This window comes from Alligator mississippiensis, chromosome 7, assembly GCF_030867095.1.
Source record: "Alligator mississippiensis isolate rAllMis1 chromosome 7, rAllMis1, whole genome shotgun sequence".
NCBI classification, from domain to species: domain Eukaryota; kingdom Metazoa; phylum Chordata; order Crocodylia; family Alligatoridae; genus Alligator; species Alligator mississippiensis.
In genome coordinates, this window is record NC_081830.1 from 10,025,294 (window position 1) to 10,041,897 (window position 16,604).

The window sequence follows — 16,604 nt, forward strand, 5'->3', positions numbered from 1 at the left end:
GTGTTCTGGGCTGTATCCCTCTCTGTAAACACGTGGTCTGGCTATTTCTCCTTGTGCACTTGTATGTTCTGGGCTGTAGCTCGGCGTGCAAGTGTGTGCTCTGGCTATTTCTCCATGTGCACTTGTGCGTTCTGGGGTGTATCCCCCCTTGCGCATGCGTGCTCTGGCCTCTCTCTGGGCCAAGCATGTCTGGCGTCTGCATTTAGTCTCACCTGGGAGCCAGACTATGGCTGGCACAGCCCCAGCCCCCTGCCTGCCTGTGAACCTGCTGCCATTGGCTGATCCTGGGTCTCCGCCCCGCAACCCGGGGCGGGGCAGCTGCACCTGCCCAGGGGGGCCTCGCCTCCCTGCAGGACTCCTGGGTTCCCTAGAATCACTTCCAAACCAGGAGCCCATGATACGGGCCCCAGGTATAGGTGGGAAGAGGGTGCCTGGTGATCAGAACTCCTTTCCTGGCACAAGGGGAAGCTGGGGTGGTCAAGGCCATGGCCATGCTGGCCCATGGCCATGGAGCCAGTCCAGGTCTCCCTGGGAATGAGTGCTCCCTCGCACAGAGCCACTCCCAAGAGGTGTGGGCATCAGGGGCCATAGCAATCAAAGCTGGTGTGGGTACTAGCTGTCATAGCAACTAAGGTCGGTGTGGGTACCAGCTGCTAGGGCAACAGAAGACTCTGTGGAACATCTGGGCACTAGGTGCCATGAAAACTGAAGGTGGTGTGGATACTCATGTCTGGCATCAGAGGGAGGGGGGCATGGCCCTCATGCCCTAGCTTCTTGTATGAACCTGGGACTCTGGGAGCCAGGGATTGATGAGACGCTGGGCATCCCCCTTCCTCACCTGTCATGGGGGTGGGGGGGCAGGGGGCAGGCCTCCTACCACCCCCCAATGCTCCTGGACTTACCCCATCACTGGAACACATGCATGCAGACATGCCCACACATACGTGCACACATACACACGCACATGCATGCCTGTGCACACACGTGCATACATGTAGCCACACACGCACACAGACACAGACATACTAGTGAGGGAGGGGGAATAAGAGTAAACTGCACCCCCTCCCAACATGGGCGCACACACACACGGCTATGCCTACACACACTCACACGCAGCCACACATGCAGAAACATGCACACAAACACTAGTGAGGGATGGGGCGTAAGAGGAGCAACCACTCCCCCTCCCAACACAGGCACACGCACAACACAGGCATGCATTCATGCACACACGACGGATGAGGGCAGAGATGTGTACCCCTCTGCATCCCACCAGGTGCACACACACACAAGGGATGGCAGGCACAGATATGTAACTATACAGTCTTCCAACATACAAAGAACCCTGGCATCCAGGTGAGACCCACGTACACAAATGTGTGACAGATGGGACAATAGCTGTGTACCCCTCCCCATCTCAACATGGACACAAATGCATACAGCCCAGGCACCCAGGATACACACACGTGATGGATGGAGGCACAGCTGTGTACCCCTACATACCCCAATATGGAGACACACACAAAGAATCCAGGTGTCTGGGACACCCATACACGTGACAGATAGGGGCACAACTGTGTACCCCAACACATGCCAACACACAAATGCCACCCTGCCAGCCCCGTGCCCCTTCCCTCCTCCAGCTGGCATTAACCCCTTCTGCCCCAGAGCCAAACCCCTGGTGGGCAACACAGGGCCCATGGTCAAAAGAAATCCTTTAATGGAGAGCGAGGACACCCAGGTACACCAACACCAACTGGGGCCGCAGCCGCGGCGCTTGGACATAGGCAGGATGGGGTCGGGGGGGCCAACTGGGGGTAGCAGGCCCCTCCCAGGACCCCAGCTTCTGCTGAGGTCAGGCTGGGATGGGGAAGTGTGTGCACGCACATGCGTGGGGAAGGGAAGTGCATACTCCTTACTCCCCCTTCCTTGCAAGTGTGCACGTCTGTGTTTGTGGGCATATGCTTGCACACCTGTGCAGGGTGTGCACACGTGTCTGTGTGCTCACATCTGAGCGTGTCTCTCTGCAAGTGTGTGCATGTGAGCCCACAGCTGCATGTACATGTGCGCATGTCTGTGTGTATGCAAGCACGTGTGCACATGCATGCCTGTGCTTGTGTGCAAGGGTCTGCATGTATGTGTGTGTGTATGTGCATAGCGGTGTGCACATCTGTGCACGTATGTCTATGCGTGCATGTCCATGTGTCTATCCATGTGCATGCACGTGTAGGTATGCACATAGGGGTTGGACTAGATAACCTCTAGAGATCCCTTCCAGCCCTACTTCCCTCTCTTATGTCTGTGTACATGCCTGCATGTATCCATGTGCGTGCATGCGTATGCTGGGAGGTGTGTTCCTTTCCTTTACACTCCAATTTTTTACTCACCCCCCACCGGCCGATCTGGGCGTGCTTGGGGGCTGGAAACAGCCCCGATTCTTTCGGTCACAGCTCAGGGCAGAGGCAGACAGGCCGCAGGGTGCAGCTGGCGTGCTGGGGGGGCTCCACACAGCAGGGGCTATGTTACAAATAGGGCAGCGTATGCACATTTATATACAGGGGGGCTGGGGCGATGCTCTTGCCTTTAAATATGTCACGGGTTGGGGAGGGGTTAGTGTTTCTACATTATGTACATCCTTGTGCTTGTGGGGCCAGAATTCGGCCGCTCTCGCCTCGCACAGCTGCCCACACACATCCAGGGCATAGAGGTGGCAAGGGATACTGCGGGCATTGGCGGGGATGGGGGTGGGAAAGGACATGGGATGTTTCACCGTGGGACAGGTACCATGTCCAGGCACCCAGCCATGGGGTCAGTAGGGCTCTTTTCCAGCCACAGATCTCCCGGCCCACATCCTGGACCCCTGGGTCCCCCCTGCCCAGAGTCACCATGGTTCCCCGAGACAGTGGCAGGAGCTTCAGACCCAAACACTGGGCATGGGGAGAGGTCCATGGGGGGAAGAGAGAAGTTCAGTTGGTCTCGAAGAGGGACAGGAGGTCATCGTTGCTGTTGGTGGGCAGGTCGGGGGGGCCCAGGTAAGACAGCAGCTCATCGGGGTTGGTCAGCTCAGGCAGCAGCTGCAGACACAGAGGGGGGCTGTCAGCTGGGCGGGAAAGAACCCAGGAATCCGGGCTCCCCACATCCAGCCCTGCTGAGAAAAGAACCCAAGAGTCTGGGCTCACCCACCCCTGCTCCCGTCCCACAGAGAAAAGAACCCAGAAATCTGGGCTCCCTGGATCCAGCCCCGCTGGGAAGGGAACCCAGGAGTCTGGGCTCATCCACCCCTACTCCAAACCCACTGTGCTGAGAAAAGAACCCAGGAATCCCGACTGGCTTACTCCAGCCTGGCTGGCCAGGGACTGCACCCTGGGCACCAGCTGGCATGGGGCTACAGGGAGATGGGGAGGGAAGGCGATCACTTACGTCCAGGGAAGGCTCCGGGCCATCTGTGGCCCCCGGCATGCCTGCCTGCCCCACCATTCCTGGCCCGGGGGTGAAGGCCAGGTCCCCAGTGTGGCCTGGTGGCCCCGATCCTCCCTGTGCCAGTGGTGTCCGGGCCTGTGGCGTGGCACGGTGGCTGCCCAGGCCGGGAGCATGGAGCCCTTGCTGCACGGCATTGTGGGAAGGGTCCATTCGGCCCGCTGGGGGCATCTGCAGGGGGAGAAGAAAAGCCGGCGGTGAAGGCAGCACCAGCCAGGGGATAGCCGTGGCAGGCCTCATGGCCACGCAGCCTGTGCTGGCCCCCTGAGCTGACCTGTGTGGTGGTGCCAGAGGATGCGGGCGGCTTCTCAGGAGTTAGGAGGCCACTAGGCACATCGGGTGGGTAGGAGACAGGAGGCGGTGCTGGTGGGAAATCAGGCAGCGTTGGCGTGCCGGGGTTGGTGGATGGGAAGGAGTCCGGGAAGCTCCCAGGGCCAGGGAATGCAGAGCCTGCAGGGGAGAAGCATGTCATGCCCTGCCCACAGACCCACTGCCTAGATACCCCTTGCCCTGCCCCCATGACTCCCCAGGCTGGGATACTCCATGCCCTGCTCACCCTGCACAGCACCCTATGGTAAGGAAATGTGAGGAACACTCACCCTGGCTACTGTAGTCCGCAGCAGTGCCACCTGCAGTAGGTGGAGGCTGCAGGGGAGCGAAGGGTGAGGAGCCAGGACCCAGGGCCGCGATCATCTCCATGACATTGGGCAGCACCATGTGACTGGGGCTCAGGGTGCGGCAGCGCTTTAGCACAGGGCCGTCCGGGTCCTCCTTGACATGCACGTCAGGCTTGACGGGCACTGGCTTCCAGCTGCACGTTGGGTCGATAGTGATCTCCTCATAGTCCGAGCTGAGGAGGCAGAGCACCACAGGGCTGGTTAGCCCTTGCTGAGTCTAGCGGGCTGTGCCCAGCGCTTATTCTGGGCTAAACACAGCTCGCAACACCAGGGCCAGCCAGCTGCCCACGCCATGTCAGGCTTGGGGGGTCTCTAGGAGACGCTCCCTTGGCAGATCTACAGGGCAGCTGGGGCACCTCTGGCTTGCCCTGCCCCCTAGTGGCGAGAGCTGGCTCTAGCATTACAGTGCAGTGGGGGGCAAGGCAGGGGGGCACTTACTTCTGGATGTAGATGAGGATGCCCAGCATGTACTGGTCCACCTCCAGTCCCTCCAGCAGGGCTGTCTTGCTGCAGGCAAGGCATGGCAAGGGTGAGAAGGAGGCTGAGTAAGCGTGGGCTCAGCACCCCATAGCAGCCCACACCCCCCCACAACCCCTCCCGGCCTGGATACCCTATGTCCTGCCAGCAGAGATCAGGACAGATGCCCCCATCCTGATGCCTGTCACACACATGGGGAAACTGAGGCAGTGTAGGACTGGAAATTCCCCAGCAGAGCCTGGTTCTAACTGCTGCACCTTGTTGCCCTGAATCAGCCACTCACTTGCAGACGGGGCATCGCCAGGTCCCCCTCTCACAGTTCAGCTGCAGATAGGACTCCAGGTCAAAGCACTGAGCATGGGAGACAGCAGGTGAGCATGAGCCAGGTTGTGCTACCCCAGCAGGCACCGTGCTCTGAGGGGGGCCCCCCACCCCACCAGGCCCAGGGATCAGGAGCAAGAGAAGGGGTCTCACCTGGATGTGCCGGCAGTCGTGGCCCCTGGCGGGCAGCTGGATCCTCCGGAAGGTGATGGGGCATTTGAGGGACACCTTGATGGCTGTCTGCTCCACCCCATCCTCTCCATTGGGACCCGGTGTGCCCGGGATGGTGCCACTGCTGAAATTGCGCTTGACTGGGCAGAGAGGGAGAAGCCACAGGGCAGGGGCATGGCTCTTACTGGCTGCAGGACCCCAAACTAGGAGCAGCTCACCTGGTGCTCCCAGGGGCAGCCCTTCAGGGACTGGGCTCCCACCCCTTGCTCTAGCCAAGCTCCCAGCCCCCAGCTCCTCCAGGCACTCACTCTTGGTGATGCAGTGTTCAGCCGGCAGCAGCCGCTTCTTGATGAGACCTTGCAGCACAGAGCGCACAGAGGGGCGATGAACCAGCTGCAGCACGAAGAGGTGAGACTGCAAAGGATGGGGCCAGGGTTCAGAGAGGGGCTGGGGCTCCATGTCTGGTTCCCATGAGAGCTCTGCCCATAGAGATCCCCAGTTCTGAGCTCTGGGGTGCAAGTGCCTGGCTGCCCCTTTGCACAGCCACCCTGGCTGACTGGGTCCAGTACAAGAGCTCAAGATCTCCAACGCACTCCCCCCTGGCTACAGAAGAGCTGTCTCCAAACTCCCTTCTGGAGGGGGCCCACATCGCTCCTAGATTCTCTCCCTGTCCACCAGGCAAAGATCCTGGGATCTGCTATTAACCCACGTCCAGCTACGGGACCTCAGCTCTGTCCCTGGTTGCACTGAAGAGTCACACATATCCACCCTGGTGGCAAAATCCAGCATGGACTCCACAGCCCAGTCCGGTGGGGGGGTTGTGGGAAAAATGTGGCTGCTGACAGTTATGGGACGGTTGAAACCAAGATCTCAGATGCCTCAGGGGTCTGGCTCAGAGCTGGGCTCATGCTCAAGGGCATGGGAGGACAGATCTTGCCATCTCTGGCCCCTAATGAAGGATTTCAATTCATCCAGCTGCCAACATGCAGCATCGACAGTCTACGGCATGCAGCGAGAGCTGAAACCCAGGCGTCTAGGCTGCCAGCACCTCCTGCTGGCTGCTCCAAGGAGTTGGCCCTGCTGCCTGACTACTAGGCCACCCTCTCCCCAGCAGCGAGGCCTTCCCAGAGCCCTGTTCTAGCCGGGAACCTCTGAGCATCTCAGTGGAGTTGCCAGAAACAGAGGCAAAACAGAAAACGGGGATATAGGCTGGGGTGATGCAATGTATTGTGGGAAGTGTAGTCCAGGCCCCTCTGCTCCCAACCCACCCTTCAGAACTCCCACAGCAGCCCATGGGGGTAACATGCATCATGGCCACACCCAAGGCTATGAGAAAGCCAGTCTGTGGCTTGCCGGGCAAAAGGCCTGAGTTTTGGGTCCAGATGTGACAGTTCTGGGGGCTTTTTGGCCGGGGGAGTGGAAATCAACATTTTTTCCAATCTGGAGGTCCAAAACCCATCAAGAAAGCAAGTCAGCTCTTCTCTCCTCTGCTCACAGGCTTGGCTGGCTGGGTCAGCACATGCTGAAGGGGCTCAGCCTCCCTCAGTAGCTGGGGGCTTGGTGTGGACGGGAACCAGCTCCTTCCTTCCCCTTGGCCCTGTGCTGGACTGGGCCCAGTTATGTTGTGGGGGATGCCTCAGGTGGGGGGGCAGCTGCAGGCCCCATCAGCTGCTGTGCATTCAGCATCCTGCCCCATCAGCTCATCTGCGTTTGGCTCCCTGCCCTGTGCTCTCTGCCCCATCAGGTGGGGGGGGCATCTGCAGGCCCCATCAGCTGCTCTGTGTTCAGTTCCCTACACCGTATTTTGCTCAGCACCTGCAGGCCCCATCAGCTGCTCTGCTTTCCAATCCCTGCCCCACCAGCTGCTCTGCTTTCTGCCTCCTATCCTATGATCCCTGCCCCGTCTGCTGCTCTGCTCCCACCCCAACCTGCCACGGCCCTGGGCTACCCACATACGCCCTGAGCTAGGACACACAGATCCAGCCCATGGCACCCACACCCCAAGCCAAGCTAGGGGGGTTCTGGGGAGAAGGCACTCACACAGCAGCAGGCGGTGACAGTGATCTGGATGGTGTTGCGGCCCGGCTGGCACACGTGCTTCAGGTAGAGAGGCTTGTGAGAGGTCTTGTTGTCCCCACGCTCAATGGTCAGCGGCGTGGCGTTGACACTCACTTGTACTGAAGCTGGCCAGTTGGTGTTCATCTGCCTGTCCTCGTGGTGGTAGCATTTGAACTGCAGCTCCAGGTCGGGCCTGGGGGCAGGGGGAGAGGATACCAGTGAGCCCTGGGGGGCTGGGGGGTCTCCAGGGCTGATCCCCTGGGATCCCTCCAGCCTGGGGGGAGGGAGGGGGAGTGATGGGGAGCCCCCACCGCATCATGAGGGTCTTGTAGACAGAGTCGCGCAGCTGGAAGACGTGGTTGCTGACGGCCAGGTTGTGCTGCAGGCGGAAGGGCTCTAGCACCACGCCGTCACGCACCGGAAAGGTGAGGCGCAGCTCCTCACACGGCCCACCTGCTGGGGGGGGCATCCCGTCAACCCCCTCACATCACCCCCTTGGTAGGCAGAGCCTGGGGACCTCAACTCCACCCCTGAACAAGCCCTGCCCATAAAGGCCACAACCCCTCTGAACTTTAACAAATGGAGGCTGGCTCTTAAAAGGGCTGCCCACCCCGGCAAAGCTCAGGACCACCCCCCACAGGGTCCTGGGGTGCCAGGACACTCCCAGAAGCCATGGCAGCCACCAAAGGAGGGGGTCTTACCCCCTCTATCCCCCCCCAACAGGCCCCAGGCCTCAGGGGGTGGCCCAAAAAGCCATGGGAGATATCAAGGGGGGGGGGGGGGCGCTTACCCCCCAGCCTCCCTGGCAGGCCCCAGGCCACCACATCAGAAGCCACAGGTGGGGCACCAAGGCAGTGTGGGAGGTCCTTACCCGAGGGGGATGGGTGCAGAATGCTGGGCTTGATGTCCGGCAGGAAGGGTGACTTGACGTCCTGCCCAGGTGAGCCGTAGGGTGGCAGGGCACTGCCAGGTGTCACAGGGGGCGTAGGGTTCCCGGGCGAGCTGGGGTAGCTGGGCATGGACCTGCCAGGCTGCAAGGGTGAATCCAGAGCAGCATAAGTCTCGCCCCCAGCGTCCCCAAGGGACCAGCCAGGGTACAGGGAAGACTGGAAGGGGCCCACAGCCCTGCTGTGCTCTCCAGGGAGGTGGGGGCATGCCCCATGCCCGCTGCCAGGACTCACCCCATTCATGGTAGCTTGGCTGTAGGTGCCGAAGCTGGTGTTCTGCCCATTGAACTGATCGTTAGGCTGGCAAGCCAAAAGATGAAATTAGCCAGGCATCCTAGCCCAGCCCCTGGGTTCCCTTCTTGCGCTACTCCCTCCCCACCCCAAGCAAGCTGTGGAGACGCCAGCCAGCCAGCCAAGCACTTACCTTGTAGTAGGGCCCAGTGGACCCTGAGGCAGAGAGATACTGGCCCATGCTCTGCTGCATCCTATGCCCAGGGTAGGAGGGGGAGGGGGCCGATGGCTGGGGGGCACTGGGGGCATACTGCACAGCCTGGCCTGGGTACTGCGCCCCCTGCAGATACTGCTGGCCTGGGTAGCCCTGAGGCAAGGGGTAAGAGGGTGTTATGTGAGGGAACTGAGTAGCACCAGCCCCCATCTGATACACAGAAAAGAACCAGAGCCCTGAACCGAGGTTTGATGTCCAATGGGAAGAATGCCGCTGCTTCTGGGGCGGAGCTAGTGCAGAGGTACTGGCTGGGCAACCCTTACCCCCCTCTCAGAGCACCCAGCCCTGCCCAGGCCCCAGTGCCCAAGCACCTGGTTTCCAGCCTTCCAGTGCCTGGGCACCCAGCCCCTAAATCCCAGACCTAGGTCACTCAGCTGAACCAGCCCTGGTTGGGTTTGACCTGGGCAAGGGCTGGGAGCCTAGCAGCTGGCACCAACACAGGTCTGGCAGCATCTTCCTGACACCCCACCCTAGGCCCTGAATTGGGGGCTGGTGCCATCACCCTCTGGTGCTCACCCACTCACAGCCCATACTCACATCGCTGGGGTAGGCCCTCTTGACGCCCTGGCGGGGCAGCTGCTGGGTCTGAGGAGGGCCAGGGTAGCCATGCTGGGGCAACCGCTGCCCACCGTACAGGGGGCTCAAGCCAGGGGCCCGGGCAGCGTTCAGAGTCATGGGAGCCATGCCCGATGGACCCATAACAGTCCCCAAGGCAGCGGGGCCACGTGGCGCTGAGTGTGGCACGAACTGCCCGCCAAAGGTCTGCCCGGCCCCCATCTGCAGAGACAGGAGGCAGGAGGAGGTGGGGGCAAGTCAGGGTTCACCCCAAGGGCAGGGCAGCATCCTGGCACTGGGCACCCACTCCTACCCCCACCCGGCACCCACCTGCACCCCTTCCACTGCCCAGGCACCCAGCCCCTCCCTGCCCAGGCTTCTAGCCCCAGGCAGGTGGTGCTTGGGGGGCACCCGGCCACAAACGGACACGTACTGCTCCATACTGGCTCAGCTCCTGACTCTGCTTCTCCTGCAGGGCAGCCACCGTGGCTGTGGCTGTGGCCGTGGCCGTGGCGGCAGCAGCAGCAACAGCAGCAGCAGCAGCTGCCTGGGTGAAGTCAGTAGGCGGCCGCGCAGCATGGGAGGGGAGCGCCAGGCCCCCGGGGCCATTGGGACTGCCTGCATAGCTGCGGGGTGGGGACAAGAAGGGTGTTGGGGCAAACATCCTGATGCAACCATCCATTTCCCTGCTCCAATCCCTCATCCCATGGTGGGCACATGGCGGACTCCAAACCCAACCAGCCTGGAACAGCGGCTTGTGTGCCCAGGGTGACTCTTGGCATAAATGGGACAAGCCGTGTAGGTCCCCATGTTTCCACCTAGTCCCTAGCTCCCCCAGCCCCCAGACACTGAATCCCCTTAACACCAGGGCACCCAGCTGAGATCGCTGCCCGCTGCCAAGTGCCCAGGAACAGGGGGCAGGCATGGAGGGAGGGTGCACCCATGGGCCTGGTGCTGTTCCTGTCCTTACCTAGCTGCAAAGCTGGGCCCGCCAGGGTAGGTACCGCGTCCATAGACACCCTGCTGGACGTAGCCCTTGCCTGCGGCGCCCTCAGCAAATGGCTGCTGAGCCAGGAACGGGGGTGAGCTCATGCCTGAGCCACTGCTAGCCAGACCGGGCATCATGGAGGTACCAGATGTGTTCCCACCGGGGCCCATGGGATTTCCGAACACCTACAGGAGCAAGCAGAGTCAAAGACAGGCCCCATCAAAACCCACATGACACTCACGTGGCACCTGGGGTAGGCCCAGCAGGTGGAAATCAGGCCCATGGGCTTCTCCATGACACTACTTTGCACAGACTGGGCACCCCCACCCACTGGGAGGGGAGGGGAGGGGGGGGGGGTCTGGGGTCAGGGATCCCCCCTGTGCTCCCAGTGCCAGCTTCCGGGCACTGGTACCTGGCTCTGGGACGTGTTGCTGACTCCCCACACGGTGGTTACCACGGAGAGAGATCCGGCCGGCTGATTGGTGTTCTGTTGCCAAGGAACCGACTCGTATGCAAATGAACCATCACTAGGAAATGAAAAACAACTTCATTAACAGACTGGAAGATTGGCAGGGGGAACAGGGAACACAGGTCACGCATGACCAGTGTGGCTGTGAACACATATGTGCGGGTCGGGGCTGGCTAGGGGCTCCAGGGCCCAGGATTCAAATCCGTGGCTGGGGAGGGGTCTGTGGCCATATGGGAGGGAGTGGGGGGATCCATGGCCTGGGCATAGAGGACAGGCGGGGGATCTGTGGCCAGGTCAAGAGACAATGGGGGATCTGTGGAGACTGGGGAGGGGGGAGGGCGATGCTGAGGGGGGTTTGTGGCTGGGAGGGTCTGGGGAGAAGACACTGGCCCAGGCCCATGTGGCTCAAGTATGTCCCCATGCCTGTTGGCCATGTGGCCAGCCCCAGCCAGGCCCCCAGCACTCACCCATGCGGTGTGGGTGGCAGAGAAGGTTTCATTGGGTTCATGGAGCTCATCGGCGGCGTGTCCCAGGGCACCCACAGGGGTGGTGGCAACTCCAGAGGGTTCTGGGGAGCAAGCAGGCATCAGCTGGAAGGGGGTGCTGGGGGGGGGGGGCAGGCAGGCAATCCCCAGTCAGGCAGGGCTGAGCAGGCCCCCCCCAGCAGGACCCGCTGTGCCGGGGGAGCGTTCACCCTCGCTCCTGGCAGCGCCGACATCAACCTGGGAGAGAACTTGGCGTCCTGCCCAGCCCAGCCGCCGCGGCCTTGGCTCGCGTCTCCCATCCGCCTCTGCCTCAGCTGGGCCAGGGAACCCTCCTGCCCCCACAAACCCTGGCATGGGGTCGAAGAACCCCCCTGTGCCCCCATGCTGGTGTTGGCTGGGGAGAACCCAGGAGTCTGGGCTCCCAGGGCCCCTCCTCTCACCCCCCAGCCCCACTCCCCTCCCACCCAGGCATCCCCACCCCCTACACCCACCTAACCCCTCTCCCCTCCCACAGCTGGAGAGAACCCAGGCCTCCGACTTCCTGACAACAACCTCCCCTCCCCCGCCCAGAGCCTAAACAGAACCCAGGAGTCCTGACGGGGGATTCCCAAGGGCTCAGGCCAACCTGCTGCCCTACCCTGGTGGGTCACAAGCAGCTCACTGGGTAGATCTCAGCCAGACCGTGGCTGGTGGATGGGGCTGGAATCCAGCATGGGTTGAGGGAAACTGAGGCACGGTTCAACTAGAGCCTCTTGGTGCTGAGCTGACTTGGGGGGAGCAGGAAGGGGTTAAGAGGCAGAAGAGCAGGGGGCCCTCGGGCTAGGCACTGCTCCACCCCAGAGCTGGCTGTGTCTGGGCCCCCACCCAGGGGCCCCAGCCCCTGGCAGGCCCCGGCACCACTCCCCTGGGCAGGCAGAACGCAGTGTTCTCCTGGAGCCACTCCTAGCCTCACCAGTCCAAACCAGCTCCCTTAAAGGGACAGCGTCACCTCAAGTTCCACTGAAGGCCTGCTGGGAGGGGGAAACTGAGGCACGGGAGACCAGACCCGCTGCCCCACCCCACTCTAACCATTAGGCAGCCAGGCTGCTTTGCTATCCCCTCTCCCCACAGCCCTGCATTTAATCCCCCTAGCTCCAGGGGGCAGGGGATGGAAGCACCCCAGATGCCTGCTGGGAGGGGGAAACTGAGGCACAGGGGGAAGGTCAGGGGGGAATAGACCCTGCACCCCCACCCTGCTATAACCATTAGGTAACCAAGCCGCTCTGATAACCCTCCCCACGCACTTAACTCTCCCAGCTGCAGCAGGAGGGCAGGGGGCAGCATCCAACTGGCCCCAGGACTAGGGGCTGAGAGAGGCACAGAAGGGCACCCAAAACATTTCTGCCCAGGGGATGGACTGGCCCAGCCAGCCCCCCTGCCAGCCATGTGGGCAGCAGGACTGGGCACGCTGCATGGTGCGATGCCCACCTGGGAGCACTAGAGCTGACCTGCATGAGCAGGAGGATAGTGGTCAGAGCGTAGAGGTAACTCTGGCCTTGGCCCTGTGGCTGGGGGGAACCCAAGAGGAGCAACACCTCCAGCTCGCATGGGCATTGCTGCCACGTGCAACGAGCTCACACAAGCATTGACCCATGTACTACCATGACATGTGAGGCTCACACAACTGTTGACCCCTGTGATATTATGACATGCATGTGGCTTGCATAACTGCCAACCCCTGTGCTACCATGTCCCAGACTCGTATGACTGCTGACCCATGTGCTACCATGACACGCATGGGGCCAGCGTGACTGTGCAAGCCTGGCATGTCACAGCAGTGCATAGATTAGCAGTCAGTGATACTTGCTACCATGACACATGCGGGACTTGCACCATTGCTGACCTGTGCACTACCATGACAGACATGGGCCTCACATGACTGCTGACCCGTGTGCTACCATGACACACATGGCTCATGTGACTGCTGACCCATGCACTGCCATGACATGCCAGGCTCGCACCATTGCTGATACATGCCGCTGTGACGCATGCCAGGCTTGCACTATTGCTGACTTGTACGTTACTGTGACACATGAGGCTCACAACACCGCTGTCCCGTGTCCTAACATGACACGGGCATTTTTCACACCATTGCTGACCTGTGGGCTACAATGACACACGAGGGGCTCACACCATCACTGACCCATGTACTACAACAACACATACCGTTGCTGACCCATGTGCTACCATGACATACATGGAGCTCACACTATTGCTGATCCATGTACTACCATGACACACAAGGTGTTCACATCATTGTTGACCAATGTACTACAATGACACACATGGAGCTCACACCATTGCTGACCTGTGTGCTACCATAACACATGTGGAGCTCACACCGTTTCTGACCTGTGCACTACCATGACACACGCAGTGTTCACACCATTGTTGACCTATGCACAATGACACATGCAGGGCTCACATCACTGCTGACCTGTGTGTTACCATGACACGCATGGGGCTCACACCACTACTGACCCATTCACTGCTGTGTCACACACCAGGGTCATAGCTGCACGTATACACACTGCTGTGATGCACACCAGGCTTGCACCATTGCTAACCCATGCGCTACTGCGACACACATGAAGCTCACAGGATGGCTGACCTGTGGGCTACCATGACACACACAGGGCTGGCACCACCACTGACACATGCTGCTGTGACACATGGCCCCCCCCAGCCCTCCTCTTGCTGGCAGCTCTGCAACGGCCCACGCGTGGGGGCGGGGATGACACATCCCAGCCACTGCCTGTGTGCGTGTGGGGGAAGTCACACTAAGGACACTGCCAGGAAGAAGTGTGCCCTCCCTCCCCACAGCAGGCCATGGCAAAGCCCTGGGGGGATTTCCGGGGCCTGCCCTGCCTGGGAAATCCAGCCAGGCCTGGCACATGCACACGTTGAGGCCAAGACCATGCCCCCTAATGAGCATGCAAGCACACACACACACACACACACACACACACACACACAGAGTCAGGACCCAGGTGTCCAGGATGCACACGCACGCACACATACACACAGCCCCCCAGCCCCAGGACAGCAGACGCAGAACCCAGGTGTCTGGGACACAGGCACGTGCATGTGCGCGCACACACAGACACACAGACTGAACCCAGGCATTTGACACGCTCGCATGCACGCACACATATGCACATGCAACCCAGGGCTCACGGGGACAAAAATATCGCACACGCGCCCCCCCGCAACTGGGACACACGCGCATGTAGGACCCGAGCGACCAGGGCGCACGCACAGGAGCCAAGCATCCATCCTCCCCCCACACGTCCAGGACACCCACCTGCCAGACCCTTCAGCACAGTACAGCACCGAGCGCAGCTGGGCCGGGATCCAGCCGGCCAATAGCCAGTGAGCGGGGCAATGACTTCAGCTTGGCTCTGGACCTATGTGGTGTCTGCACCAGGCTCCTGGGGGCCAGGTCGCGCCCAGATCTGCGTGTACAGCACCTGACACCGAGACAGGCCCGGCCTGGCCTGGCCCAGCAGACCCCAAGCAGTCGCCCGCTTCCTCTAACTGCTCTCCCACGCTGCCCGTCCCAGAGCCCACCCCCGCCTCGCCTGGCCTGCAGGCTCAGTCATTTTGGGCCTCTTCAGCCCCCCGGACACCTGAGCTCTCCTCTGCCAAGCCACTGCCTCACCTGAGAAACGGGCACAGGGTGAGATTAACAAAGCCCCCAGACACCTGGGCTCTCCCCTAGCTGCTGCCCCGCTCTGCCTCAGTTTCCTCACCTGAGAAATGGGTGCGGGGCGAGACTAAGGAAGCCCCCCCCCCCCGGTCTCCACCGAGCCTGCCATGGCTTCCCCGCCGGGCGGGACGAGCTCGCCCAGGGGCCCGGCCCGCCTCGCTCTCCCCACGCGTGGGGCGGGCTGGCGGGGCGGGGGGGGGGCCGCGGGCGAGACCCGCGTTGCCATGGCGACGGCTCCCCTTGGGTACCCCCATCCCCAAGATGGCGGCGGGGCGGCCCCGGCGCTGGGGGGCGCCGCGGGACAAAGGCGGCAGCGCGGGTTCGAGCCCCGGCAGCGGCGGGGCCGGCCGGGCGCCCCCGCGCGCTCGGGCCGCGCTCCCCGCCGCGCGCTGCGGGGTCCGGACGGCCCCGGGGGGATCCGACGCGGGGATCCGGCCCCGCCGCCCCGCCCTTCCCGGGGGACCCGGCGCGCCGCGCTCACCTTGCCCGCGGCGGCAACGAGGCCGGGTGCGGGGGAGGCGCGAGCTCAGCCCGGGGCCGCGGACATGGCAGCGCCGGTCCCGCTCGATCCCGCCCGATCCCCGCCGCGGCGATTGCACAATGGAGCCGATCCCCGCGCGCCCCGCCCCGCCCCGCCCCGCTCAGGCCTGAGCAGCCGAGCGCCGAGCGCCGCTCCCCCGCCCGGCCTGTTTCCTCCCGGCCTGCCGCACCCGCCTCGGCCGGCCTTCATTTGCATCTCATTTGCATCCAGCCCCCCGATTTGCTGGGACGCGCCCCGTCTCGTCCGCACCCTGGGCCCGGCCGGCGCCGCTTCTCCCGTTGGCCCTTCCTCTGCCCGTCGAGTCCTGGCCAAGGGCAGCCCCGCCCCGAGCAACCAATTAGGGCTAAGTCTCAGTCTGCACTTCCTGTCCCAAAGGCGGCCTCTTCCCCCCCCCTCCGGTTGCTATAGCAACAGCGTACCCGCCCCCCCTTAAACCACCTGTGGCCTGACCCCCCCCCCGGGCCATGTGGAGGCCTGGGGGGGTGGCGGGCATCAGTAGGTTCCAGAGTTAACAGCCCGACACAGCACCCCACTCCCTGTCATTACACAGCCGCAGGGCCCAGGCCTGTGCACGTGCACATGTGTGCGTTCACACCCTGGCTGCCTCGGTTGTGTGTGTGCACGTCCCGGACACCAGGGTGGTGTCTGTGCATGTGCCCTTTTGTGTCCCAGACCCCTGGGCTTCCTGCGAGTGTGTGTATGCATATGTCCCCCAGAGGCCTAGGCTCTGTGGGTGTCCTAGATGCCCAGAATTTGTGTGCGTGCAGGTGTGCACCCCCCCCCCCCCCCCCCGTGTCCGCGTTTGCTTGTGGAACCTGCCCTTGCCCCTGCTGGGTTCTCTGGGTGTGCATGTGCCCATGTGTACAAGGGTGTACGTGTGCACACCCTGGCTGAGACCACCCCAGGGCCAGGTGCCACCTTAACCCTCCTCCTCCAATCCCTACTGGCTGCAGCCTTCCTCAGGGCCCCCGTGCAGAACCCAGGCATCCCAGCCGCAAATTAATGCACGTGGACCCCAGACATCCACCCACTGCACACCCTCACCCAACCCAGGGCACGAGGATGGGACCCCTTCACTACATGCAGCTCTGAGCCCTGCCCTGCCCCAGCCTCCACAGCCACCTCTGGCCCCTCTTTACCTTCTCCCCAGCCCGCCCTAACAGAGGCCTGGCCCAGAGCAGGGTC

General features: G+C 62.2%; 1 protein-coding gene across 2 annotated transcripts; it reads right to left on the reverse strand.

The window, feature by feature from the left end:
* Positions 1 to 1,698: 1,698 nt before the first annotated feature.
* On the reverse strand, positions 1,699 to 15,495 carry ZMIZ2 (zinc finger MIZ-type containing 2). Of its 2 annotated transcripts, none has more exons than XM_006269361.4 (19): positions 15,360 to 15,495; positions 11,113 to 11,213; positions 10,589 to 10,703; positions 10,159 to 10,361; positions 9,622 to 9,814; positions 9,171 to 9,410; positions 8,553 to 8,726; positions 8,363 to 8,428; positions 8,053 to 8,212; positions 7,493 to 7,634; positions 7,164 to 7,374; positions 5,432 to 5,537; positions 5,106 to 5,263; positions 4,915 to 4,982; positions 4,593 to 4,661; positions 4,077 to 4,327; positions 3,752 to 3,927; positions 3,421 to 3,648; positions 1,699 to 3,074 (listed from the first exon to the last, which is right to left on the reverse strand). In XM_006269361.4, the coding sequence occupies exons 2-19, from the start codon at positions 11,160 to 11,162 to the stop codon at positions 2,967 to 2,969; spliced, it is 2,718 nt and encodes a 905-aa protein (XP_006269423.2). In that variant the 5' UTR covers positions 11,163 to 11,213; positions 15,360 to 15,495; the 3' UTR covers positions 1,699 to 2,966. The 2 variants fall into 2 exon arrangements, with proteins under 2 accessions (XP_006269423.2, XP_014462573.1); XM_014607087.3 differs by having other exon boundaries at positions 7,493 to 7,637; positions 15,360 to 15,494.
* Between the last annotated feature and the right edge of the window lie 1,109 nt (positions 15,496 to 16,604).

Excerpts from the sequence above, each read along its gene's own strand:
- ZMIZ2 (XM_014607087.3), bottom strand. The coding sequence starts at position 11,162 with ATGAGCTCCATGAACCCAATGAAACCTTCTCTGCCACCCACACCGCAT. Across the intron at positions 8,213-8,362 it reads GCCAAGCTACCATGAATGGG|CCTGGCAGGTCCATGCCCAG; the intron begins GTGAGTCCTGGC and ends TCACCCTTGCAG. Across the intron at positions 4,983-5,105 it reads ACGACTGCCGGCACATCCAG|TGCTTTGACCTGGAGTCCTA; the intron begins GTGAGACCCCTT and ends TCCCATGCTCAG.